The 27,454-nt window shown below is 46.7% G+C and overlaps 1 protein-coding gene across 4 annotated transcripts in view; it reads left to right on the top strand.

The window, feature by feature from the left end:
* The window catches only part of PTPN3 (protein tyrosine phosphatase non-receptor type 3), a 138,203-nt gene that overhangs the window by 51,169 nt on the left and 59,580 nt on the right, over window positions 1-27,454 (top strand). For 2 of the 4 annotated variants that reach the window (XM_078061566.1, XM_036112959.2), the window contains exons 2-6: window positions 11,427-11,581; window positions 16,785-16,892; window positions 16,969-17,011; window positions 19,505-19,583; window positions 24,231-24,275. In XM_078061566.1, the coding sequence (XP_077917692.1) occupies window positions 11,427-11,581; window positions 16,785-16,892; window positions 16,969-17,011; window positions 19,505-19,583; window positions 24,231-24,275 (430 nt within the window). Of the gene's footprint in view, window positions 1-2,286; window positions 2,490-11,426; window positions 11,582-16,784; window positions 16,893-16,968; window positions 17,012-19,504; window positions 19,584-24,230; window positions 24,276-27,454 lie in introns of those variants that run through there. The other 2 variants (XM_078061567.1, XM_036112960.2) reach the window with 2 other exon arrangements.

Below are 27,454 nucleotides of genomic sequence, written 5' to 3'. Positions count from 1 at the left end.
TTAATCTTCCGACTCCATCTCACCAAGTCCTAAAGCCCTGACTGACTAGGCTGCATAAAAATACATTTTATCTTGGTGTCTAGAGACGCCGGGTTGCTGTGCCTAATATAACCCGAGATGGCCCCTCGGCTTAAAAACTTACAGGCAGGCGGTTTAAAGCTGGAAGAAAACCAGTGAAAACCGAAGAAAAATGGAGTAGCAGCTTCCCAGATCACTTGGCTGATTTAGTGACAAATGGGATGATGCTTTGGTGGGGGGAGGGCGGGCGGCTGGAGGGTATTTTTCTGTGTTTCCTTGAGATGGTATTATGGCGAGGGCTGCTGGTGGTGAGGATTGGGTTTCTCTGCCGAGCCTGCCACTGTCTTCAAACTCCTTGGCAGGAACGAAGCTGGCGGGATGGTCCTGTTGTGAGAGTCCAGCCTCTTGGCTGGGATGAGTTGCGATTAGCACATCTCAAACCTTTCAAAGTGACTTTAGCTGTTTTCTTTTCCGAAGGCTTCTGCTACTTTTGGCTGTAAAGGGGTGGGGGCAGGAGCCCAGGATAGAAATGTCAGTCCCTGATATTTCCCAGACACCCCCAAATGGGCGTGTCTGTGCCCCGAGGGCAAATATTAGCACGGTATTTTTGTAAAGTTTATGCAACTTGATTCATGTCCCTGTAGAGTAAATTTATTCCATCCTGTTTTCCAGTCCGTTTGGGGCCTCGTGGAACTATCCAGAGGGAGAATGGGAAGAGATTGGTAGCTTGATTTTAGGGGGGAAGAGCTCAGTATAAAACATTCTATCGCCTATGTTTTGGGCTTTATATATTGCTTTTTGTCCACTCATATTCTTTTATCCCCTGTTTCAGTGATGGTCCATTTTAGTTTTTTCAAGAATGAGGTAGCCGTTTAGAATTCTTTCCCATGAGAAGTCTGTGTAAGGAAGCCAGTTTTAACGGTGCTGCTTTGAGTGGGCTTACATGCACAGAAACTTAACCTTGGCATTGTTGAAACGGAAGTCATAATAGAACCTTGGTCTTGGAAGCTCAGAGTGCACCCCCCCCCCCACCTCCTTCAATGCCATCCTGCCCTGTGGAACCTTCTCTCCAGAGGTCTTATCCAGCTTCTCTGCTTGATCACCTCTATTGACGGGGATCACCCTCTCTCCTGACACAGTCCCTTCCAAATTTGTGCAGCCTTGACTGTTCAAAAGCTCTTCCTTCTGTTGAAGGGAAATCTGTTTCTTTCATCTTCCACCCATGGAACCCTTGGGGTTTAAATAAACCAGTCTAGGGACGCCTGGGTGGCTCAATCGGTTAAGTGTCTGCCTTCAGCTCAGGTCATGATCCCAGGGTCCTGGGATCGAGTCCCGCATCGGGCTCCCTGCTCTGCGGGGAGCCTGCTTCTCCCTCTGCCCCTCTCTCTCTCTGTCTCTCATGAATAAATAAATAAAATCTTTAAAAATAAATAAATAAATAAATAAATAAATAAATAAATAAATAAATAACCAGTCTAATGGTAGTAGTAATAAGTACCATTGATTGGACACAGCTAGGTGCCAGTTAATTTGCATATATATATTCAGTGCTTAAAACCTTGGAAAGCAAAGAAAATTCCCCCCCTTTTATAGGTAAGGAAATGGGTGAGTGATTTCTAAGTTCACGCAGCTACTGAGTGGTTGAGCTGGGGTTCCAGCCCACATCTGATTCCATTGTTGCTGACCTTCCCACAGCCTCATACCATATCCTATGTGACGGCCACTTGGATTTTTGAAGCACCTCATCTCCTCCTCCTGGAGATTTCTCTAGGATACCACTTATTCCTTAGACACTGCTGCTAAATCTCTTCTTTGGAGTTCTTAAAATGTGTTTCCCCTCCGGGCTTTTGCAGATGCACTGTGGCATTAGAACCCGTTCTACCTAGTAGACTATCTTAGCCTGCAGGATTCCCCATGAGACCTTGGTGAACTGGTCCCACTGCCCACCACAGTCAGGTTGGGAGCCCTCCTCCTGTTCCTCTGAGTGAGTCCTGGGTATTCATCTGCCTTAGAAGCTGAAACTCCAGGCACCTCTATCTCCGCCCCCCTCCCCCCCCGCCCCTCCAACCCGGCCTGACACAGAGCAGGTGCCCAATAAATGAATATTGAGAAATGGTCCAGAACTCCTTGGCCAAAGGCTGAAAGTAATTATAAACAAGATTAAGGGTCTGTGAAATTGTAGTCCTAGTCCAATGTGGGACTTTGGCCAGTTGTTGGGAGGATGTAAGGACAGCTTGTCTGGTGGGGAGTCCTGGAAGTCCTTTTCCCCAGGATGGTTTGGGTCAGTCCCTCTAAGGGCTGATGTGTGTCTCCCTCTTTGTTTCAGGAGGCAGGCTTGCTGGCCTCTGAAGTTTCTGGGTTCACCGAGGTGGCATCTTCACAAGAGAAGTTCACCAGACACTGTTCAGAGCCTTACTTAGGGGGAGACCACATGCCAGCCTTCTCATTTCTCGGGAGCCCACACTGCACAGGTGCCAGACACATCCACACGCATGCTGAAAACAGCCCTGGGAGGGCTGAGTCCTGGGAAATTGCAGTTTAACATTGCACCATGATAACCTTTCCTAAACATTAAAAAAAAAAAAAAAAACTTACAAAAATCTCACTTAAAAAAAATCTCATGAAGGGGCACGTGCCTGGCTTGGTCAGTAGAACATGCCACTCTTGATCTCGGGGTCGTGAATTCGAGCCTTGTGTTGGGAGTAGAGTGTACTTCTAAAAAATCTCATGAAGGTGGTGTTAAAAGTCAGAAGAGTAGTCACCTCTGGGGGAGGTCATGTTTGGAAGAAGGCATGGGCGGGGTGCGGCTCATGCCAGGCTTCTTGAGAGCTGTGTACTTAGGATTTGTGCTTTTTTTTTTCCCCTCTTGTGATCCTTCAAAAAGAGGAGGGGAGCGGTAATGACTTCATTTAACAGAATCACACGTTTAACAAAGAGTTTTCTCATCGCTTGGGGGCAGACTTTGTGTTGAGTTCCTTAGCATCTCAGCGCCACCCTGAAAACTTCGCCTCGTGGAACAGAAGAGGTTGGCTTCATCACCTCTCTCCCGAAGCAGCCTGCAGCTCCCACCAAGCTTTTTATCTTGCCCTTCAGGGAGCTTGAAACGACTCCCTTGTTATCCTCCCCGTATCAAGTATAACTCCTATTTTGTTAGTTTTGCCAGTGTCATGGTGTTGAACCTATAAATAAACCCCGGCTCCATAATAAGAAAACTATTTGGCATTTTGAAGTTGTAGGAGAAGGAGGATGCTAATTACCAGTCTGTTTGAATACAACTAATCCTACAAATTACTCCTTCCCCGGGGGAGGGGGGGGGGCCTCTGCTTGGGAGATCCACTCCCTGAACAAATTACAGGATCTATGGAACAAACGATTTGATCCCAAGATTGTACTTCTGGAGTGTGAGGATCAATAATTGCAAGATAATTTGAGTATTGAGCTGTGCTATCGAAGGGACTTGAATGAGCATTTTCTCCCATGTGGTGGCAAATAATGTGAAATGTGAGAGTTAAGAACTTTCATAAAAGTGTTCACAAAAGCATTTATTTTTTTATAAATATGATATTAAATACTCTTATATATGCATACCCCAAATTAAAAAGAAGTCTTGTGCTCCAGTACTTTCCACTGTCAGCTGTGATTATTGTTTTCAATAACAGGCTTTAAGCTTTAAAAATGCTGTTGAAAAATTAATTTGTCCTGAGCCTCTATGCCGAAGAATTAGTGCATTGGCTGTAACATTGAATTAACAATATGAAAATGCTATCCTTAATAGAATTTTTCTACTTTATTGATATTCATAGTGATTGTTTACATTATAAACTAGTTTTTAAAAGAAGTCTGTGTATCTTCGTATTGTTATGCAGTGTTGTACTTTGGATATTAAAAAAGCCAAGTAAGTGGGGGGGGGGATAATTGCCAGAAAGCAGTGTTGATAAATTTATGGAAATTAGCCATGAGGAAAATTAAGTTTCATGTACCAGTTGTAATTTTATCAACTGCACATAATTTAAAATTAATGAAGTGAGGAACACCCGGGTGGCTCAGTCGGTTAAGCGTCCCACTCTTGCTTTCAGCTCAGGTCATGATCTCAGGGTTGTGAGATTGAGCCCCATGTGAGGCTCCGTGCTGGGCATGAAGATGGGTGTGGAGCCTGCTTCGGCTTCTCCCTCTCCCTCCCCCCCCCCCACTTGCACGCAACACGCGCTCTCATTAAAAACAAAAAAGTGCAATAGTATCTACAGCAGTGTTTTTTTAAGGTATGTGGGTATTTTAAAAATGAACTAAAATCACTGATGGCTTGGGCTGAGTTTCATTATTAACATTGGCAAAGCCTAATAAATCACAAAATGCGTGCATCTCTTTTCCCTTTGTCTCTTTCCTTCCTTCCCACAAGAGTAGTTGACTGCCCTCTTTTCTGAGGAAGTGCATTACAGAAGGCACTGCTGTCTTTCTTATAACTTGGATGTTAGGAATTGGTAAGAGTCACTGTCTGAAAGATGTGAACTAATTTGAGCAAACAAGCCAAGACATCTGGTTACATAATATCAAGCGATAGAATCCTTTTTGAACTAACATTATTTTCGTGTTGCTTTCTTCCTCTGTTTTGACAACAGTGCTAATCCCAGCAGTGACATATAGACCGGAAAGTCTGTATCCACAGTGCCCTATGAAGGGCTTCCCCAGACTGAGTAAAGGGACAGCTGCTAAGCTACAGAAACTCCTTTTAGTTCTGGGAAGTGATTTGTAATGTAGGAAGACTGACGTAGGGTACCGACCTGACCAAGCCCCTGGCTGTAGACACAGACGGTCAAAACCGAAAGGATCCCTAGGGTGATCTGGTTCAGTATTTTCCACTGCATGGTGCTCAGACCTGCGTATTTGAGTCCTCTGGGGTTGCTTATTAAAAACGCAACTTCTGGGGGCGACTGGGTGGCTCAGTCGTTAAGCGTCTGCCTTTGGCTCTGGTCATGATCCCAGGGTACTGGGATCTAGCCCCGCATTGGGCTCCCAGCGAGGAGCCCGCTTCTCCCTCTCCCATTCCCCCTGCTTGTGTACCTTCTCTCGCTGTGTCTCTCTCTGTCAAATAAATAAATCTTTAAAAAAATAAAATGCAACTTCTGTCTGACCACTAAAGCAAGGCAAGGTCCTGGTTTGGATCCTGGATCAGGAGGAAAGAAATAAAGGACATCATTAGAATAATTTGCATATCTTTAATATGGGCTGTGTATTACATAAGTGCTTTATCAATGTTAAATTGTCTCAGTGCAATAATTGTACTGTGGTTTGAAAGGTCCTTGTTCTTGAGAGACATGCTAAAATATTCAGAGGCAAAGGGGCATGATACCTACACCTTCCAAGTGTTCAGTAAAAAGCATGAGGGCTGTGTGTGTGCAGGAGAGAAAGCGTATGTGGCAAAATGTTAATTAAATCCAGGCCAGTGAGGGTGTATGAGAGTTGTTTTTCTTGCGATTTTTCTATAAGTTGGAAAAAATTAACTTTTAAAATGCAGTTTCCTCGGTCCTTACCAAACCATAATTTCTGTGGGTGGTGCCCAAGAATCTATTTTAACAAGTTCCCCAGATGATTAAATCAAGCACGTTAAAGTTTTATATAAGTCTTTGGTTTAAAAAGTCTCATTTTAATCACTATGTCTTTCTTAGCAGTTTAATTACTAAGCATACATTCTTCCAGTTTGATCTGATCTTAATCTAGTGCTTAATGCTTAATACATAAATCCCCATCCAGATGTTTATAAATCTTTAGAAGGGAATACGCCACTTCAGAGGAGTTTCAGGAACACTTAAGCCTGGCCATAAAATAGACCAGAGATAGAAGCTATCCTAGGTGAGATACAGTCAGCAATCGGAAGGTGGTTTACGTTCTCCTATCAGTATGCTGTGAGGTTGTGAGTGATGTGCATTTGCCCCCTAAGACTTGCTTACACCATAAATGCAGCCCGACTGCTATAGTATTTACAGTGAAAAGGAGAAGAAAGCAATATCAGTATTTGATGAGTCATCTCTCTAGCATGGCTGATTATACATGAGTGTTTATTACTTTTCCATGTGAGGGACGTTCCTCTCTAGCTGATCAGACATCTGCTGGGGCTTATAAATATCCTCCCCACGCTCCAGAAGGACCTCTCCGGGGTTCACTAGGGAAGAAGAGTTAGAGGAAAAGGAAGGAATTGGGATACAAGGAAGGCCTTCTAATATCGTGAGAGATTTTTTGAAGTTGAACTGGGATAAGAAGAAGGGAGCATGGCTGTGCCTTTTGCCCTCCAGGAAGGAAGTAGGAAGTCATAGAGTAGGAGGTGAAGTGATTTCCCCTGGTGGCCACTAGGTGGTAGCATCGGCCTAGGTCAGCTTGATGGATTATTCGGGTTGATTACCGTATTGAGCCACCTGTGGTTCATTTGTAGGGTTTAGTCACAGATTAGGTGTTAATAAATCAGGATTGCTTTTTTTTTTTTTAACTGAAACTTGTGCTCTTGAGTTAGAGGTCTAAATTGTTATTTTTGAAAAAAGGATATGAAATAAACTTAAACACTTTCTTTTAAAATGACCAAAGTGGAATTGAGTTGCTTTCTGACTTTGTCTAATGGAGAAGGGTATAGTGCTCTCCTTCATTTCTGTCTGTGGTTCATGGGCTTGTGAAAGAACAGAGTTCCCCAGGTCTGCGTGTAGACTTTTTTTTTTTAAGATTTTATTTATTTATTTGACAGAGAGAGACACAGCGAGAGAGGGAACACAAGCAGGGGGAGTGGGAGAGGGAGAAGCAGGCTTCCCGCTGAGTGGGGAGCCCGATGCGGGGCTCAATCCCAGGACCCTGGAATCATGACCTGAGCCAAAGGCAGTCGCTTAACGACTGAGCCACCCAGGCGCCCCTGCGTGTAGACTCTTAGGAAATAAAGCATCACCTGTCCCCCGTCCCAAGCTCCAGGGCAGACAGGGAGCCCAGAAGGGACAGTGGTTGAAGCCTTGTTATGCAGCCCTACCCACGAGGGCTCTGGTGTCCTACGTGCCCCAGATTGCCACACCCCAGGCAGTGTGCTCCTGCTCTGGGACCGGAGTCTGTAGAGCAGCTGATAGGTACGTTACACATCTCTTGTATCTTTTAACCTTAGCCGTCTTTATTAAAAATTTAAGAAACAGAATATCTGTATATCTGTAAGGTATTTAAAATCAGGATTGCCTACAAAATCCAGAATCTAATCGGCACCTGATGGATTAGAAGCTTAGCATTATTAATAAAATGCCTTTTATTGAGTACCTACTATGTGTCTCACATTGTGTAGGCACTTTACACGTGCTAACCCTAACCCTCGTGGTATGCATTGGGCCCCTACTGTGCACCAAGTGAGATGTGGCCTCTTCCTTCATGTCGGATAAGAACCATAGTCACAGTAGAACCTCTGTTGTGCAGAATAGATACTGAAGCCATTAACTGATTGATTGATTTTGTTTTTAAAAATGAAGAACAAGCTTGGCTTCCATATTATGAAATGCATCAGTTGCAGCCATAATCACTTGGGGTTGGGGAGGCCGGTGTGTTCCTGGTTGGGTTGTGGCTTTGTTTAGAATGAAGAGGCTTATAAAGGAAGCCATAGAAAGCCCGAGTTCCCCAATTGCTGTGGTACAGGAAACAGGGCAGTCAGTCAGCACCCATTGTCTTGACCCGATTGTTTAAGATAGAATTTCAAGACAATCTGAAAACACATGGTTCAATTACATGGTTATTCAGCGTGAGGCTTGCTCTTATCAAGGCTTGCTTTAGGAACAATTGTGGGAAGAACAATTCTGCGACTTTCATGAAATTCCTGTTTAAGACATTGTCATTAGGTTTCAAGCCCCTTTATATAGAGAGATGGATGTGTCTCTTCTGGGTTGCTGATGTCCCTTGTCAGCTGGCTACAAGACTGTGCCGGGAAGCACCATCAATCATGGTCAAGTTAGTAAGTCCCACTGGTACCCATGCTTGTGCCAGCTACACAGAGCTGCTCAGGTGAGGGGCAGTGTGAAGATCAGTGCCTGCGATGAGCACGTCAGTCCACCGTACTTTCTCTTGGAAACTCGACTGACATCACCTTTGGCTTTTTCCATCCAGAGTCATGGCGTGAGGAGCTCTTCTTTGAGCTGTTCTGAGGAACGGCCCTATTGTTTCACGCATGCGCCCTCAGTGAATGGCTCAGGTTCCGTGGGACCTATATTCTGAGGGTGACCGTCCGAAAGACATCCTGAGGTTCCCTAAAAACCCACTCTTCTGGCCATTGACTGCCTGGCCCTTCCTTTGAGGGCTTCCCAAAGGGAAAGTCATTCAGTGTCACACCCCACAATGCTGAATCACCATCTATGGGTGTGGCCAGGACAGGCCTTTTTTTTTTTTCTTCTTTTTTTTGGAAAGCACCCCAGGTAATACTGCTGTGCACCTCCCACTAAGAAGCACATTCAAAATGATTCTATTGTATCTTAAAAAAAAAATTATAGCCCACCTGAAATTCATAGGCAAAGATTAAACAATCAGTTTGACATTTTAAATGCAATGTGGTTCAAGTATTACGGAACACAGTTGTTGTCTTTTGATCGCTTTTGGCATTACTCAGAAAACGCATCCCTGCTTCTGATGACATTTTTGTTGGAAAGGGCAAGGTGGAGGTGGTGGGGTGGGTGGAATTGTGTAAGTGACAGAATGAGTTTTCTTCCACTGCTGGTCCCAGGGACTTCTGTTATTAATATTTGAGATATCCCCGTCCCTGACTGCAGGAGGATGGAGGTATGTCTGAGCTCCTTCAGTAGGAGAAGGGACCAAGGGCACCGTTGTCTCCTGGAGCCTCCACCTCCTTTGTGGTTTAGCTTCCTGCTGATCGGCTGTGCCTCCATGGTTCCCTGAGGCTTGATTCTCAGGCTCCAGTCTGCCTTGTCCTCACCCCTTCCTTGCTACTGATTCCCAAATCCGGATCTCTGGCCCTGCCTGACACTGAGTGCTGCAACTTGTTCCTCACCGTGTGGACCCTGGATCAGAGGCTGCGTTCCATGCAGACTATAGGGCCTCACTCAGCCCTGCTTGAATCCTAGTTTGCATCTCATCAAGATCCCCAAGAGGTCTCGTGTGTCCACGTTACAGCGTGAGGAGCCCTGGTCTACGGGATGTCCCCACCCTCATTCCATCCTCCTTCCTGCTCCCACTAACCCGTTAGTCTGTCAGGTAGCACTTGTTTTTTGGGGTTTTGTTGTTTTTAAGATTTTATTTATTTATCAGAGAGAGAGCCAGCGAGAGAGGGAACACAAGCAAGGGGAGCGGCAGGCAGAGGGAGAAGCAGGCTCCCCGCTGAGCAGGGAGCCCAATGCGGGGCTCGATCCCAGGACCCTGGGATCATGACCTGAGCCGAAGGCAGACACTTAACCGACTGAGCCACCCAGGCGCCCTAGGTAGCACTGTTTTTCCCGTGCTTCATTTTTCATTTCATTCTTCCTTGTACTGATTTGTTCAGCTGTTTATTGGCTGCCTACCAGAGGCAGGTGTTGGGAGATGCAGTGAGCGAAACCAGACGGGCTCCTGCCCTGTGAAGCTTCTAGTGGCAGAAGCAGACATTAGATACATCATCAGCTATAGCTGGGGAATTGCAACGAGCAGAGCGTCGTAGAGGAGAGCTCGTACCGCAGAGAGAGAGTAGTTAGGGACACCAGGGAAGGCTCTGCTGAGGAAGCGACGCCTGTGCTGGGTCCTGAGGCCTGAAGAGGAGGAGAAAGAACTTTCTAGGCAGAGGGAATAGCACGTGCAAAAGCCCAGCTCATCATAGAAAGTTTACAGAGAATTAATGGAAAGAACATTAAATTGCACTTAAGTCCTTTGTCTTCATCTGTTCTTCCATCCAGCCTCGTTAGATTTACACCTTGTCCATTCCCTAAGCCAAGGAGCTGGCCCAGACCCGTGGCTGTCCTGCCTGCACGCTGCGACCGTGTGCTCGGTTGCACACTTCCTCGGTCTTTTTTAGTCTACCGTTCTACAGTTACATTCGCTAGGAAAACCTCTTTCCTCACCGTTCCCTGAATACACACCATAGTTGGATTTTAAACTAACTCCCTCTGCATACACGTGTTACTTTAAGTGAACCTGATATTGAAATATATAGAAAAGTACACAGATAGGTATAGAGCTTGATGAAGCTTCACAAAGTAAATACGCCAGTATCATCAATACCCAGATCAATAGATAGAGTATTATAAGCATCCCAGAAGACTCCCGTCACACACACACACAAACACCCACCCCTCATCACTTCACACAGTGGTAACCATGCTTCTGTCCTCTATTAGCATTGATCAGTTTTGCCTGTTTCTGGACTTTATGTAAATGGGTTCATGCTGTCGGTAATCTGGTGTATCTGGCAGCTTTTGTTCAACATAACATTAGAAGAATCCATTCATTTTTGGCCTAATGGTCGTTCATTTATTTCCTTTGCTGTATAGTTGTGTGTGGTAGGACTCTACCATAATTTCCCCATTCTGTTGGTGGGCATTGGAGTCTTTTCCAGTTTGGGGCTATTATAAAAATTCTCATGCATGTCTTTTAGTGGATAGATCTAAATTTTTCTGTTGGGAATATGCCTAGGAGTGGAATTATGTCACAGAGTATACATATGTTCAGTTCTAGTAAATACTGCCAAACAGTTTTCCAAAACAGTTGTGCTAATTTTCATTCTTACCAGCAGTGCTTTAAGTTCCAGTTGGTGCACACTGTGGCCAGCACTTGGTTTTGTCAGGTTTCATTGTGGCCACTCTGGTGGGTATGCGGTACTATTACTCTGTGGGCTTTAATTTGCATTTTTTTGACAACTAATGTGGTTCCCATTTTCTACCAGATTGCTTGGTTTTTCTCATATTGATTTGCAGGAGCTCTTTATATATTCTTTGTATACACATATTGCAAGTGTCCATGTGGGTTGTCTTTACTTTTAAGTGGTGTCTTTTAATGAATATAAGTTATTTAACATAGTTTATTTTACCAATAAGTGTCTTCGTATTTAGATCAATTTTTATACCACATTTAGTTCTGTAAAAAAATAAAAAATAGGAGTAGAATACACAAATATATATATTTTTTAAAGTATAAAAAATTAAAAGCCTGGGAAATATAAATTAGATTTAGACCAGGGAGATAAGACACACAAATAACCCATATAATTCTATTAACATGTTATAATTGAGCAATAAATTTTGCTTAGAGGCACTTAGAAGTCAAAACTCAAATGGAAACATGGTGTGTTATCTGGTTCTCATTTATCTGTGAGTTCTTCAGTTTATGAGGGTCAAAGCAGGCAAGGGATGGGTTGACTGTGAGGAGCATCCACATGTAACGGGTAATTTACACGTTCAGAGAGCTAACAGGTATACCTTCTGTTACAGGTTATTCAGCGATAGTTATGACCTCCCGGTTACGTGCGTTGGGTGGAAGAATTAATAATATACGCACCTCAGAATTACCCAAAGAGAAAACTCGATCCGAAGTCGTCTGCAGCATCCGCTTTCTAGATGGCTTGGTACAGACCTTTAAAGCTAATGTAAGTTCTCCAAATTAAATTTTTTTCTGAATTAATGCCACTAAGAAATAATTTTTCTTCATTTTATAAACCAAGAGATGAAAACTATTTTAAAAGGAAAGCTTGGGGGGGCGGGGCGCCTGGGTGGCTCAGTTGGTTAAGCGTCCGACTCTTAATTTCAGCTCAGGTCATGATCTCAGGGTCCTGGGATCGAGCCCCGCATTGGGCTCCACACTCAGCTTGGAGTCTGCTTGTCCCTCTCCTTCTGCTCCTCTCTCTGCTCGTGTTCTCTCTCTCTCTCTCATAAATAAATAAACTCTTAAAAAAATAAAATAAAATGAAAGCGAGAGATCTCAGATCTTGTATGTTGAGATTGGACTGGAAATAACCCTAAAAACTTTGCCCACGTTCTTGTTCACCTGGAGTGTCTTCCAGAACCCCTCTTCTTGGTGACACGAACTGAGAGACCCTTTGATGTTCCTTCTTCTGTGACATCTTCATCAGCTTCCTGAATTAGTTCTCCCGTAACGGTGCCCTGTATGCTTTATTAGAGCCCATGTCACATTTCATTAATAGTAGTTATAATTCCTAGGTTATATGTTCTTTAAACCGTGAGCTCCTTGAGGACAGGAATAGTGTCATTTCCCCTGGGCCTGGTCCTGAGCCAGGCACACAGCAGGTGCTTATGACACTCGTGAGGGGCTGGGTCCGATCTGGAGGGTGGCGAGATGGTTCCGCTCATACATGGCAGGGCTCAGAGAGAGCCTGGCGTCTCCCGCCTCAAGCCCACGACAGAGGCAGGACTGGAAACGCGGCCTCCATCTCGGGGCAGCAGTAAGATGCCTGAACCGCAGCAGTCCACGCTGCCCTGCCCTACCCCAGGCAGGGCTTGGGCCAGTGCCCTCTGCCTGTCTCTCGCCTCCTCTGGACCGGCTGCCATCATCTGCCCCAGGCTGGAAAGTTCGGTGTGCAAGGAAGGGGTCAGAAAAAGAAGACTGGGTAGGAAACAACTAGGGGGTAACAGAAGGCCACAGGACTGGAAAGGGTAACAATAACTGGCCCCTGGGTCTTCCCCCCCACCCCTAAGTTTGCTTCCTGCTGACCCCAGCTCACTATGGCCTTTTTTGGCCAAGAAGCCAGGAGGAGAGGGCGGTTTGCATGAAGTCACAGCATGGTGGGTGCTCCGAAAAGGTCACAGGTGTCTCTTCCAGAGGCTGTAAACTGACAGTATGTGACTGGCTCCTTTGTCGGTTTGGGAGCTCTTCCTTTGCTATTTATCTTCTTCCTGACAAGAATGTGAATGTTTATCCAACAAATGTTTTCTGAGCACCTACTCTGTGCCAGGCTTCATGCTGGGTATAATGAATACAGCAGTGAATGAAACGGCGAGGTATCTGGCCTTTCAAAGCTCACATCCTAGTGTGAAGAAGTGGACCATAAAGAAATGTATACTTTGTCAGGCAGTATGTGCTTAGAAGAAAAATAAAGTGGGATGAGGAGGGTAGAGAGTGCCAGAGCAGGACAGGGGCGGGGCTGTCTTGCTACAGAAGTGATCAGGGAAGGCCTCACCTAAAGGAAGTGAGGGCAAGAACCATGTGATCCTCTGGAGGGGAGGCACATTCCAGGTAAAAAAAATAGCAGTGCAAAGGTCCTGAGGCAGGATCCCACTCAGTGTAGTTGCAGAACAGTATGGAAGCTAGTGTGTCTGGAGTGGAATGAGCAAGGGGGAGAGTAGCAAGAGAGGTCAGAGGTAATTGGTGTCAGGTAGACAGGGGGACTGTGGCGAGCCTTATAGGTCATCCTGAGGGCACTGGCTTTATTCTGAGGGAGGCAGAGGGCATTGGTAGGTCTGGGCAGAGACCTTACATGATCTGACTCAAGTACCATTCTGGATGCTCTGTCAGCGTAGACTCTGGGGGGCAAGGGCTAAGAGACTATTATAAGAGCCCAGGGGAAAGGAGGAGCAGGGTTGGACAGTGTGGTGGTAATGTGAAAGTAGTAGCTAAGAGTAAACCAAGTCTGAAACTATTTTTGAAGGCAGAGGTCGTGGGGTTTGCTGATAGATGGAATTTGGGATGTGAAAGAGGCCTCATGGTGACTCTCAAGTTGGCCTGGGCAACTGGCAAGATGGAGTTGCATTTGACAGAGATGGGAACAGCGGTAAGCAGGGCAGGTTTGGGGTTCTGTTGTGGACACGTTGAGTTTGAGGTGCCTGTTACTCATCCATGTAGAGACGGTGATCACTATACAAATGAGAAGGGTCTGGGCTGGGATACACATGGGGGGCTTACTAGGGTGGAGATGGTATTGCAAGCTACGAAACTGGATGAGGTCACCTGAGAAGCGAGGACACAGAAGGAACAAACAAGGTTCAGTGTTGAAAGGTCTGAGAGACAAGAAACAGGCACTCCAGGAGATGGGGACAGACTATCCTGGGAGGGAGGAGAATCCCAGGTAAGAAGTTCTTGAAGGAGGAGTGATGAGCCCCGTAAACGGGGATAAGGATAGCGCCTGCCCAGAGTGATGATCCTGGAACACAGCCTGGCATTCAGCAGGTCCCCTGTCGTTCCTGGTCGTGAACACCATTGTTCATGTGCTGCTTCCCCAAGCCTCCAGCAGTCGGGTCAAAGCTGACTCACATTGAACTTGAATCTGAGGGTCTGGTGGCAGCTTAAATCCCATTCACTTTAGATTTTCTACTTGTAGGGATCATTGGCACCAACTCCGGAGCCTACACCACCATCTCGTGAGCCGGAGGGGGCCTCATCAGGAAGGTGGCCTGGGCATCAGCTGTTCTTAGCCTGGCCCAAGGAGCAAGCCGGTCATGGACAGTGACCTGGCGCAGCCAAGATGACCTCTCATTGGTGGGGAACTGGGCTGGAAGGCTTGTTCTTTATAAATGTGTCCTTTAGTATATTTAAGTTCCTTTTGAGAACTGGGAAAGTTGGGCAGAATATACTAGAATGGGTGAATTACACACTCTAAAGGGGAGATGCAGTGCGGTGGGGACATGCAGGCTTTGGCAGCCAGCAGACTGGAGTCAGGCAGGCAGACAGACCATCCCAGGGCCTCTCTTCGCTCACAGCCAAGGGGATGCTGGCGATGACTTCACAAGTAGCTACAGAGATTAGAGATTATATATAAAAAGTGCACATAGTATCACATCTGGCTTGTTGTGGATGTTCAGTAGTTATTTATGTTTTAAATATAAAATCCTGTAGAAATTTTAACAAGGGGAACTGATCACTCTTTGATGCACCAGGAGAGTATCTCCTAACTTGGACTATGCGGACCGGGCCATCTTTTCTACACTCTGATGATTCCTCTGTGAAGGAAGCTGTTCTGGGTAGAGGAAGTAGCAGGTGCAGGGCCCTAGGGCAGGAAGGGGGGATATGTTTGGGGAAATGGGCGTGTCTCATGTTCCCACACTTACGACCAAACAATACGATATCCCACCAAAGAAGAGGCTGCAGAAGGGGGCCTGACAGCTCCCTAATTCTCCTCTTTCTGGTCCCTGTGGCCTGTTTCCAGGTACATTATCTGCTCTCAAGCACTCAGAAAAGGAGCTGTCTTTTGCTTGTCCTGTATAGTCTATTTCTGAGTCTTATTGTCCTTAAGTCATATGGTTTGGTTCAAAGGATTCCTGAGAAGTCGGCCTGATAAAGGAGAATTTGCGAGTTCACAGAGGCACCATGCTGTCTCCCTCCTTTGTGTCTTTGTGCCAGGCCCTGTGCTTAAAATGCCTTTTCTTAATTTCACCTGGAGGGGAGCGGTGACACTCAGCCCTGTCGCCCCCCCAGACCAGGTCAGCAGCTGCTTCCACTTGTCCCCAGGTTGAATTACCATCTGTGTTGTCCTCTGTGCGTTCATCGGGCCCTGAGTATTCCAGCATCTGACACACACCACGCTCCGGCCGCTGCTTCCACACCTGGCCTCTCTAGCACACATCCTGTGGCTCTGTCCCCACGCCAGCACTGAGTGGTGATGGTGGCTGAGTCCTGCTCTGGACGTGGAGGGTGCTTGAATGTCTCCCCTGGCTTCTCACTTCAGATGGCGGGGAGCAGAGAGGCAGATAATCCCCCTGGGTGTCACATACCACGTCACTTTGAGGGTGTTTAGGATGGCATTTTCATGTTCTTAGCCATCTTCCTTCACACTGTTAGTAGTGTCGTTGCTTGTACACACTTCCGTCACTCCCAAGGCGCCAACAAACTGGTGTGGGATTAGCATTTTGCTGTGGATAATCCATGGGTAGGTCATGGAAAGTTTACTCTCATTGTGATATCTTCATTTTCCATTTCAGACATCACTTGGGAATCTCGGCTAAGGGGAAGGAAGAGGTCTTAGAAAATGAAACCATGCCGTCTTAAATCATACATATGTGATTCTTCTTAGCCCTACTTCCCATATGTACCATGTGACTTTTTTTTTTTTAAGATTTTATTTATTTATTTGAGAGAGAGAGAATGAGAGAGAGCACATGAGAGGGGGGAGGGTCAGAGGGAGAAGCAGACTCCCTGCAGAGCAGGGAGCCCGATGCGGGACTCGATCCCGGGGCTCCAGGATCATGACCTGAGCCGAAGGCAGTCGCTTAACCAACTGAGTCACCCAGGCGCCCCTGTACCATGTGACTTCTTGACATGACATTTATTAAAGCATTTCTTACTGTGAGGTGTGAGTGTGCATAAAATCTCTAAATGTTTTAACTCCTTTTTTGCCCACAATACTTTTTTAAAAAGATTTATTTATTGGGGCGCCTGGGTGGCTCAGTCGTTAAGCGTCTGCCTTCGGCTGAGGTCATGATCCCAGGGTCCTGGGATCGAGCCCCGTATCTGGCTCCCTGCTTAGCGGGAGGCCTGCTTCTCCCTCTCCAACTCCCCCTGCTTGTGTTCCCTCTCTCGCTGTCTCTCTCTCCATCAAATAAATAAATAAAATCTTTAAAAAAAAAAAAAGATTTATTTGAGAGGGAGAGAGCACATGTGTGTGAGCAGGGGGAGGGGCAGAGGGAGAGGGAGAGAATCCTCAAGCAGACTCCACACTGAGTGTGGAGCCTGATGTGGGGCTCAGTCCCAGGACCCTGAGATCAAGACCTGAGCCAAAAACAAGAGTTGGCTGCCTAACTGACTGAGCCACCCAGGCACCCCTATAATAAAGACGTGTTTAACTATCAGTTCTTGATTCATTTTAAAAATTTGCCTACTAGACATTTTTTTTTTTTCCCTAGAAACAAGATACCGGTCAAGTTCTTCTGGATATGGCATACAACCACTTGGGTGTGACTGAAAAGGAGTATTTTGGTTTGCAGCATGGCGATGACTCAGTAGACTCTCTCGTGAGTACCATCCCTTTAAGACATGCTGGACTCCTGCATGGTTTGGTCTTATAGCTTATGTTTTCTTACCCGACAGAGATGGCTGGAATCAAGCAAACCCATCAGGAAGCAGTTAAAAGGTGAGTGTGACCTTCTCATTTCAGTTGAACACGGGGTATTAGTGTATCCTAGCCCATTTCTCTCCTCTAACCATCAGTGTGCTCGTAAATCTGGGACCTGGATTCCAGGTGGTCCAGGCGATGTGAGTGAGCCGACTTCCCCCTGTCTGACTTCTCAGTGAGCAGAGATGCTTCCAGATGAGCCCTCACCAGCTGTGAGCAGGAAAGGGAAAGGTAAAAGAAGGCAGCCAAGAGCCCAGGAACCTACTTTCTTCTTACAAGGGAAGGAGGATGGCCTTTCTTAGCCCAGTGTGAGAGTCAAGGTGGGAAAGACACATGTGCATACACACACACACGCACGCACGCACGCACGCACTCACACTCCCTTCCCCTGGAGCCTAAGGCATAGGTAGGTAATATCACAGATAAAACATACTGCTCCCCAGCCATGAGTGGGCCCCAGTGCCATATTGTAACTCCCAGTTAGGAAGGGCTTCACAGCATGCCCTGCCCCACCCTCTGCCCAGATCTGTTCTTAGCCTGGTTTTCCCACATTGCACTCTGTGCTCCCCTTTATGCACCTGCTGCCCCAGACAAACCTGACTGACCTGCCAGCCTGCACACATTCCTCTGTGCCTGCCCTCAGTCTGTTCCTTCTGTTTGGAATGCTTTTCCCTCTTCCCTATATCCAAATCTTGTTGTTCTTCCTAGCCACTCAGACTCGCATCTCTTCTATTAGAAGCCATGCCTCCTACCCTCCCTTACATTTGTTGTAACTCTCCTTCATCTCATAGTTGCCTGCCTTAATCTTCCTTGGAAACTGCAAGCTCCTTCAGGGAACAGTGCTTGCCATATGTTCTCTGCATTCCTTACCATGCACCCCCTCCATAGGAGGTGGCCAGTGAATGGCTGAGGGGTAAACGGCAGGTGGATTTCACACAAGTGGACACACACGTATGCCACCTCCCCCCACCTGCCCCAGCACCCGGATGGGAAGGAGTAGAGACAAGGACCCATGGCCGTGGTGCCACCGCTGCCCTCACGTGGAGCCTGGGCCTCCAAGCCCTCACCTCCTATAGCATTCAGAACTACCTACCCATGGGGAGCCGCAGAGCCACTGTGCAGATAAATACCTGCCCCCCATTTGAATTCTCAGAGCAGTGAGTCCATAGACTATAGTCATAGTCACTAACTCATTCATTCAGGAGATGTGTCCTGAGCTCAGATTTTGGCAGCGCACTGGGCTAAGCTCTGGGAATCTGGTCCAAATCAGATTTGGACCCCGCCCTCAAGGAGCTGACAGCCAAGTGTGGGGATGTAGATGATGAGAGTGATGGTTCTAGGCTAGTTCTGAGCACATGATAGGATGCTCTGGGTGCACAAAGACATCCTGAGACATACAGTGACAAGGTATGGTGAGCAGCGGAGCTGAAAGGATATCCCAAGGCAGTGGGAAGACTGAGCTGTCCCCTGCCGTGCAGACTGTACCAAGTTACAGCGCCACCCACTGGTACCCAGGCAACTGCACAGAGGTACATTCATAGGCGCACACACCACTCATACCTTCGACGCTGACAGAAGGTACTAAAGAGAGGAACGGTGAGGTCGCCAGATCCGTGGCAGGATCAGTGAGGAGCAGGGTGGAGAAGGCTTGAGTTTCAGAAGCAGCAGAGTGCTGAGCACGTAGATAGGGCCAGTGAACATTCACTGAGTAATGGAGAGGGGTAAAGTTGACCTGAAGAAGAGCACGGAATCTTAGCAACACAATCTGATCTCCTGTTGCCATATCCAGGAAAAGAAATGGGCTAATTTTATCTCTACAAGCAAATTGACTCTTGGTATCGTGGCATAAAGCCATATTTGAGTATGTTAATTGTGTAATATTTGCTAGTATGTTCATCACTTTGGGAATTCACTGTGCATTAAAAGTATGAACTGTTTCCCAGTACCAAAATGATTGAGATGGGGCATAGCGGAATCAAAAACCTCAGTGCTTGAGTTCCGTTTGGTCATCAGCCGTGCAACTGAAAGCAAGGCTCTATGCCTGTCGGCTTATCTGTAAAGCAGCGCCATCGAGATCAGCCTAACCTACTCATTGTCATGGTGACGTTTAAGTTCAAGAATGTACGTGAAAATGTTTGGGAAAAGTATAAAGTCGCTATCTGTGTGGGATTATTTCTTTATGAATGCTGTATAATCTGTTGATTTAAGGATTTTTAAAATTCCTGATACAGGTAAGGAGTGCATTGTTTGAACACAGCCCTAAGTTAAACCTGTAGTAGGGAGGGGATAGTACCTCATTCTGTGCTCGTGTTGCAAGATATCTGACTCTTTGCAGACTTGGAGATTTCTAAACAATGATCTTGTGCACTCCTTTTTTGAAATTAGTCCGTTTATTGATGAAAAAAGCTGTGGTCTGGTGAAAAAAATGCATCACTTACGGGAGAGTAGCCGCTTACCTGCATTGACTTTTTTAAAAGGAAAACTTAAATTTGTTTTTGAAAAATGTTGTAGGAGGTTTCCCCTGTACTCTGCATTTTCGAGTAAGATTTTTTATACCTGATCCCAACACACTACAGGAAGAACAAACCAGGTAATAACATTTTTTTTAAGTTTCCTTTGTAGTATATAAAAATGGGTAACCACTAAAAATGTACTCTTTATCTTATCACTGTGGCCGTACACTTCTTTGGGTATAACCACACCAGCGGTTATGAAACAAGCAAAAATCAGAGGGGTACATACTGAAATTTTCATCAGCTAATTAATTGTCTGGGGCCTGCTTACTTCCTTATTTGGTGCCCTTTGGAGCCCACTGCCATCCACCTCCTCCTGCCTCTCCCACCACCCCAACCCCTCCTGCCCATTGAGCCTGCGGGCACCCAAAGAAAGCACTTGTTCATTTGCTATGCGGGCAGGGGTTTGGGAGACCAGTTTGCTGAGACGGTCGTCTACACATCAAATAGCACGGTATCTCTGTGGGGCTAGAACGGAGGCTCTTTAGGATAACAAGAGGTGTCTGAACTGAGCATTCTCCACCAGATCCCCAGTTGGTGGAAATAGAAAGGAATGCAAGCTGGAGCAGCTTCTCTCCTGGGTGAATCAGGCTGTGCAGGCACAATGTGAGCCAGATAAGGGAAAGAGAGCCGAGATAGGATTGTTTACCCCTCAGGGCTTGGCGTAGGTCCTGGCCCTTGTTTTGTACTGGCTCATGAGTTTTCTGGGTGGGGAACAGGGTTTGGAATGGAGGGGGCGGGCACAGGAAGGTTGTTGCTATTTGAACAGTGACCCTGCCTCTAATTTCCCTCCCCCATGGCAACGTTGAGCCCTTTTATTAATGATATGTTTATTTTTCATAGGGAGGGAAACTTCCAGAGGTTTTTTTCTCTATCAGAAAAAAAAAACAAAACAAAACTTAATGGCTGTTCAGGAATATTGACTCCTGTTCTGTGTTCATTGTGCCCATGAGGCCATCACCAAGAAGGTGACATTAACTCAGGCGTTGAATATTGTTTTCGTTTTGTTTTGTTTTTGAAGGTAATCACAGGATGACATTTTAACTTTTAGTTACGTTTATTTAAAGGCTAAATATTAGTCTATTATTCTGTTTTGCCCTCTTTGTGCACCTCTTCCCTCCACAATAGCAGACATCGGAGATTTGACTGTGTTTACTGTTCAGTTGAATTTTAAGCCAGAGTGAGAGATGTCCGTGGGGCTCATTGGGCCACCGTGGGAAGTTCACATGATGTTTTGAGTTTTCCCCATAATGGTTCCTCATGCCGGTGGACTAAGGGGTTAGTGCAGCAGCTCAGTTCATGAGCGGATGGCCCCAGGGGGCGACATCTATAGAAATCACCCTACCAGAGTTCCCCCAGGCCATTACTAAATATCAAGTTCTGTTCAAGGGATGCTTTAAAAACGTTATGATAAGAGTGTGTGTGTGTACACGTGTGTGGTTTTAACCAGTGGATTTTTAAATCACAACCACACAGCAAAAATATATTTTGCTTCACAATGCAGTCCAGATAGACATTACAGAAGCAAATATTTAATAAACCAAGAGGAAGCGCAGAGCACTCTCAAGTTCTCTGTTTTCTCTTTCCTTCTTTTAAAATGCCAGTTGTGACCCATTAAATTTTTGAGCAACTGATAGGTTCCAACAAGTATGTATGAACCGCCCTGCCTAAGCTAGTGATGGTCACCCTTGGTTCTGTCTGCCCCCTGTGATCCTAGAACCAGAGGGGTGTGGTGACCAGCGGGCTTGGCAGAGTTCTCCAAACAAAGAACTTGAGTGGAGGGATTGCTAGGGCTGGCCTAACCCAAGAGTCCCTCTCCAGGGCCCCTCCTGGTCATTGGGCATCCACTTCCCTACCCCACCGGAGAGAAGCTCACCACCTCTGGGTGCCAACAAAATCCTCCTGCTGAGCCTCCCTGTCGTTTGAGGGACATGTGAGGAAATGTAGGAGGTTTGGGATGGAGGGAGGACTTGGGGAGAAACAGGCTGCCTTGAGATTTGTAAGGGCCGTCACGGGTAAGGGGAATTAGACATGCTTGGTGGTAGAATCATGCAGTGGGTGGGGGATGCCGAGAGGCATATTTGGGCACAAGATGAGTAATAGATGAATTTTTGTTCTTCCCTAAGTCCGAGATAAAAATCAGTTTGTTAGTATCTCCGCTAGAATTCACTGCTTCAGGACTGATACCTGACCCTACCACCCCACCTCCCAACTTAAGGTGGGTGGTAGCCCCAAGGTTGGAGTGCAGTGTGGCTGTCACCTCCTGGGATTTGGGGCACCAGCTTTCAATGTAACAGGAGTCTTTGCAGCAGCCGCCCACATGGCTCCTGTGGAGCTTGTGGGCAGGCAGGAATGCCAGATCTTTTTCTTATGCTGAGCTAGACTTCCACCATTAATTCACAGGTCTTTTTTTTTTTTTTAACTTAGAGTTTTGCTTATATTCCTGACACACAGTATCCTATTAAGCCCCACCTCTGTAGCCTATCCAAAAGTAAGTTCCTTTTAAAGAAGTTCAGCTCTCAAGTGTCAGAGAAAGTAGTATTTGTTGTTTTCTGTTTGTTTTCTAAAATCTGGGGAGGCATTCGTTGCTTTTTTTGTGAAGTTGAGATCATGGATGGGATATACTGTAGGAGTGACCTTTACATTTCTGAGTCAGGTGTGCTGACATCTCTTCTGCATGATTTTCTTTTTTTTTTTTTTTTAAAGGTTTTATTTATTTGACAGAGAGAAAGACAGCCAGAGAGGGAACATAAGCAGGGGGAGTGGGAGAGGGAGAAGCAGGCTTCCCGCCGAGCAGGGAGCCCGATGTGGGACTCGATCCCAGGGCCCTGGGATCACGACCTGAGCGGAAGGCAGACGCCTAACGACTGAGCCACCCAGGCGCCCCTGCATGATTTTCTTTTATTCTGATTGTTAGACCTCTCCTTGACTGGAAGCCTCCACAACTGCTGTTCCCGATAAATTTAGGTCATTGTACACAGAATTTCATTTACTGGCAGTCTCAAAACGAGGCTCCTTCAGGATTCCCAGGAGATCCCCTAAATTTGGGCCTCCTTCCACTATGACAGCCTCTTTGTATGATGTCATGAGGTTGACTCAGAGAAGGTAGCCTTTGATGAATGGTGATGTCCAGGTTTGTGTTCTCATTTCTATCCCTAGGAAGATATACCAATTAGCCCGGCTCGTCACTGGAGGGCCAGATTTACCATCAGATTATCCAGATTCTCTCCCTTGTCTCCTTCCTCCCAGTACTATTGTAGGAGGAGAGAACACTTAATTCTGGTTGAATGTCAGCTTGGATAAACATAGGAACAAACTAGAAAGGACTGATGATGTTCTCCTAGGTGAAAAAGATAGTCTCCAATACAGAGTAAGCATGAATCAGCAAATGTATGCTACGTGGTGTCTCAATGCTGGTCTTCAACACGTTGAGGGGAGTTGATGATAACTACAGGCTACGTAAGGATATCAGAGTTAGGAAATTGACCCTAAGCCTGAAGTCATTAGATGTATAAGAAATTTGTAGCATAGTCAGGTTTTTTCATAGCATGAGTGTCCAGGTTAAAATAAGATCTAACTGACCCCATGTAAACTATCTGAATGTCTTGTTTCCTCAAAAAAGGGAGGTGGTGGTACCTACTTCAGAGCTGGTAGGAGGCTGAAATGAGGCAGTACGTTATGAATTCCCTGCACCCAGCCCAGATCTGTGCAGAGAGGAGGTTGTAACGCCAAGTGAAGCATTCATGTCTCAGAACACTAGCACCTTGACCTTTGGGCATATAAACTTGAAGGACTAAGGAGACCGCATGTGTTTCAAATTGCCAAATGATCACTCTTCCTGCCCCAGAACACTTCTGCTGCATCTATATTATATTTCAAGAAGTTTCCCTTTTGTCCTCTTGGCCAGACACTGGAATGTCTATCCCATTTGAATCTGGGCTTTAAAAAGGAGTGGGAGCTAGTAGCCAAGTGGGTGTATGCCACATCCCTAAATATAAAGCTTTCCATGGCCCTTGGTGGCGGGCACAGCACTCTTACTGCTGTCTCTTACCCAGTCCCTGGACAGGGGACAGATTCACAGGGTGTGGGGCCCGGGATGGGTTCCTGAGCACTGCCCACAAATCAGGTCCTGGGTTTTGACATTGCTGGTGGCTCACGGGCAAGTGCCGAATTCAGCTCAGAGGTCCTGGCAGCTGGTAGCTGACTGATGTTTATGCTTCCCACAGTTCCCAGGACACGGGAAACAGCTCAGCTGGGTGTTTGCACCCAGCCAAGGCAGTGTCCTCACAGACCCAGCTCCTCTCTGCAGCTTCATGCAGAGGGAATGTGGGTGTGTTCTGAACCATCGCCCCCCAGCACCTGGGGGGCTGCCTGTGCATGATGCCCATGGGGCCTGGTGCTCTTGGATGCCCCGAGTTTGATGGGGAATGTCCAGGGTGGGGGTGTCCACCAGCAACAGCACCGGCTGATCATTGGCGGGCTCAGCCATCCCTGGGACGGTATGTGCTGGCGTGAGGCTGTCTGGAAATCAGCAGCCACACGAAAGCATTGTTACCGAAGGGGCAGCTTTGCAAGGTACAAAAGAGTGCCCGAGACTTCAGGCGAAAATGTGTGTTCATGTATTTTGTTTTCCAAATGTACAAACCTTGTCTTTGACTTACCACCTCTGTTTTTTGTATCTCAATTTGAGTATTATGCATTAATAAAAAACAATTGTTTCGTAGGCATTTGTATTTCTTACAACTGAAGATGGATATTTGTGAAGGAAGGTAATGAGAATTTCACATTCTTCTTTTCCTGTCAGTTGCCAGACACTAAAATTCCTGGTTTTAATCTAATGAGCGTGTATTTCTGGAAACAGTATTAAATCTAAACAAAGGATGGATGTTGAAAGCAGCATCCTGTACAACATTATGCTCCCGGACATCTGTTTTTAACTCAGTGTTGATTTGGAGAAGCTGAGGATGGATAAACTTCATTTCATGTTTCAATTTTATTAGCAAAGATACAGTTATCTTTCTGGTAAAGACCTGAGAAAAGCTACAGGGAGAATGTGAGACACGCTTCATTCAGGAAGGCAGCTCAGGCCTAATTTAGGTCCACTTCCAAGCCCCTTAGTACCTCTAGATGATTCATTTTCTCTCTGGGAGACTTTGTGCTGGAAGACATGAGCATCTGCCTGTGATTCAGCACGTCTTGTGTGGCAGGACCATCTCAGGGGCTGGAAGGATCTGAAATGGCTCGGGAAGGAATGAGAAATGCCAAACCACTTGTCCCTGAGCTACCTCCTGCAAATCCTGACTTTTCCTTAAGGGGGAACCTGCAGCCAGTGAACTGGTAGAAACAGTCAGCTTATTCCCATTCTCCTCATTCCCTCTTTCCTCCTGCCAGCCCCCGCCCCAAGGAGGGTCTTCAGAAGCCGCCGTGAGGGAGCCTGCCGTGTGGTTGGGGGCAGTGAGACAGGAGCCCGTGAGACGATTGGGACCAGCATGGGCTGTGCAGACCCCAGTTGCCACGAGGTTTTAGAAGGAGGAGTGCAGGCTGGAAGGCTTTGCCCTGCCCCAGCACCTTGGTCCCAGTTGAAAAGCACATGTTGGAGGCTTACAGGAGAATAAGGGAAAGGGGGGGCCTCTCTTCATGTCAAAGCGAGACCGGCATCTTGTGTCTGGCAGGCAGAGGAGAGCTGTTGGAGGTGTTCAAGCAGGAGGCATGTGGCCAGAGCAGCTGCAAGGGTGGGAAGGCTGGAAGAGGCTGGGGGGGCTTCATCTAGATGGAAGGGAGGTTTGTGGGCGGGGCCGTGAAGATCCTGGGGGTGGGCGAGGGGGAGGAACATTTAGAAACAAGACACATATTGAAATCTGGACTGCCCTAACCTGTTGACTGTTCAGAGCTCCTAGAATGGGAGAAGTTTTGTAATTGAGCTTCTTCTCTCAGAGGAGGAAGGACCCCTTCTCTAGCACAGCCGCAGGCCTTGGGTCTCTGCTTAAGCACCCCCAGAAATGAGCTCCCCCTTTTGTGAGCCTTCTCACATGTGAGGGTGACTCTAGAGGGAAATCACCCATCCCTCTTCTGGGTCCAGGCTGCCCTCTGCAGAAGCAGAAACTTGTCTCTCTCTCCTACGCGCTAATTGCTTTTCCCAACAAGTATTTCTCAAGCACTTGTTAGACGATGGGCTCTGTGCTGTGCTGGTCAAATAAAGCAAGACCCTCACCCCCCAGGAGCTCTCAGTCCAGTGTTCCCCATAGTGGGAATTGACTGTCTTCATTTTTTCTTCTCCCAACACAATACCCCTTGTTAGTTTTGAGTGACACCTGTTGAGGGACACATCCTGCCTTAAATCCCTGGCATTCCTCCTCAGGCGTGCTGGTGGCCTTCACCACCTCTCTCAGGACAGGGTCTCCTGTCACCAGACACTTCCTGGGTACGTCAGGGTGGGTCTGGCCATTTGTAACTGTGGCTCTTTTGACAGACGGGGTGGACCTGGTTAGCCTTCTTCCTGGGCTCCCTGGCTTGTTTGAGCCATCAGTGGCAGGCAGTTCCCAAGGCATGCTCTCCCTCCAGCTGAGCTAGGTGACCTTGGCCATCAGATGGAGACCCCAAAGCCTAGAGGGAAAGAAAGGGGTCTCTTTAGGGGCCACATTGAATGGCCGTGCAGACTTTCAGCATTCTTTTTTAGTTTGCATTTACCCTATTCTTTGGAAATGTTCATTTCTGACTTATTCTAGGATTGTTCCTTCCATGTGGATGGAACCCTCTTAGCCTGTCTCCTCAGGTGTTCCCATTTACCTGCTCCGCCTCTAGCAGGGACACTGACTTAGGTTTCCTTGAAGCCCATCTTGGTAGGAGAGCGAGTGGCTGGTGTCTGCTCTCCCCACAGGCTCTCTGGGTCTCCAGATGAACAAACAGATGGTGAATATCCCTGGACGTAGCTCCAAACTTGGGAGAGATCGTTTAGAAGTTCTAGCAGGGAACACCTAGTAACTTGAGGAAAGTTGGGGGCCCCTCACATAGGGAAGGCTCCCTTCTCATGCGGCTTCAGGACAGCGCATAGCACAACAGACAGGAAGGGGAACCCTGCGTTGGCCAACCTGATTAGTCAGAGACATGGGGGTGACTCACATCTTGGGAATTTCATGAGCTGCCATGGAAACAGCACTTTTTCTCCACTTCCCCTGGGGCTGCCGGGAAGAATGCTCTCAAAATCTGTGTCTCCCCACCCTGCAAGCCTTCATTCGCACTGCTTCTAGTCAGCCCCTCCGCAGTGTATTTCTCCAGCTGGCAGGGATCCCTGGCCCAGGTCTGCTGGCCGAGCTCCTAGGCAGATGGTGGAGTTCATGGTTGGACAGAGAGAAGGGAGCAACCAGAGGATTCAAAGTATGACTAAGCTAGAGATGTGTCATTGGCAGAAACAGGGTGTTTGGAGGGCAGTGAGCCTGAGGGGAAGGGAGCTCAAGTCTAATGTCTAATCCATGGATTTCTACCAGGTGGCAGGCAAACTGGGAGGCAGACAGACCATCCCCTATAGATTGGAAGCTTCAGGAGGGTAAATAGATTTAGGAATCTTAAGTAACTGTTACTAAGTAATTTAGAACTCACAGGAGTTTTAAAATTTTAAGATCCTTTTCTATTTTTTCCCATCTAAGAGGATGTCACCTTTCTAGAAAGGTGGCAGAAGTCAGGGATTTAGTTAGAAAGCCCTACGAAAAGTCTCACGTCTTTACTAGAAAGATACGAAGGCTGCCCACTGATCTAAGAGTATAATTTTTCTCACTTTTCCTCTTAGTGATATGAGCCTGACCTTTCTTGACCAGCCAAAACCTTGGCCAGCATTAGGCCTCCAGCTTCATGGTGTTTGTATTAATGTGTATTATTTTAAACATGACAAAGTTCTCTTTTAGTTGTGAATCTTCAGTGTTACATTTATGTGTACTGTTTGAGTTACATCCTA

Source organism: Halichoerus grypus, chromosome 14 (assembly GCF_964656455.1).
Source record: "Halichoerus grypus chromosome 14, mHalGry1.hap1.1, whole genome shotgun sequence".
In the NCBI taxonomy this organism is placed as follows: domain Eukaryota; kingdom Metazoa; phylum Chordata; class Mammalia; order Carnivora; family Phocidae; genus Halichoerus; species Halichoerus grypus.
The sequence above is the reverse complement of the archived record's forward strand: the minus strand, read 5'-3'. Positions and strand labels throughout refer to the sequence as shown.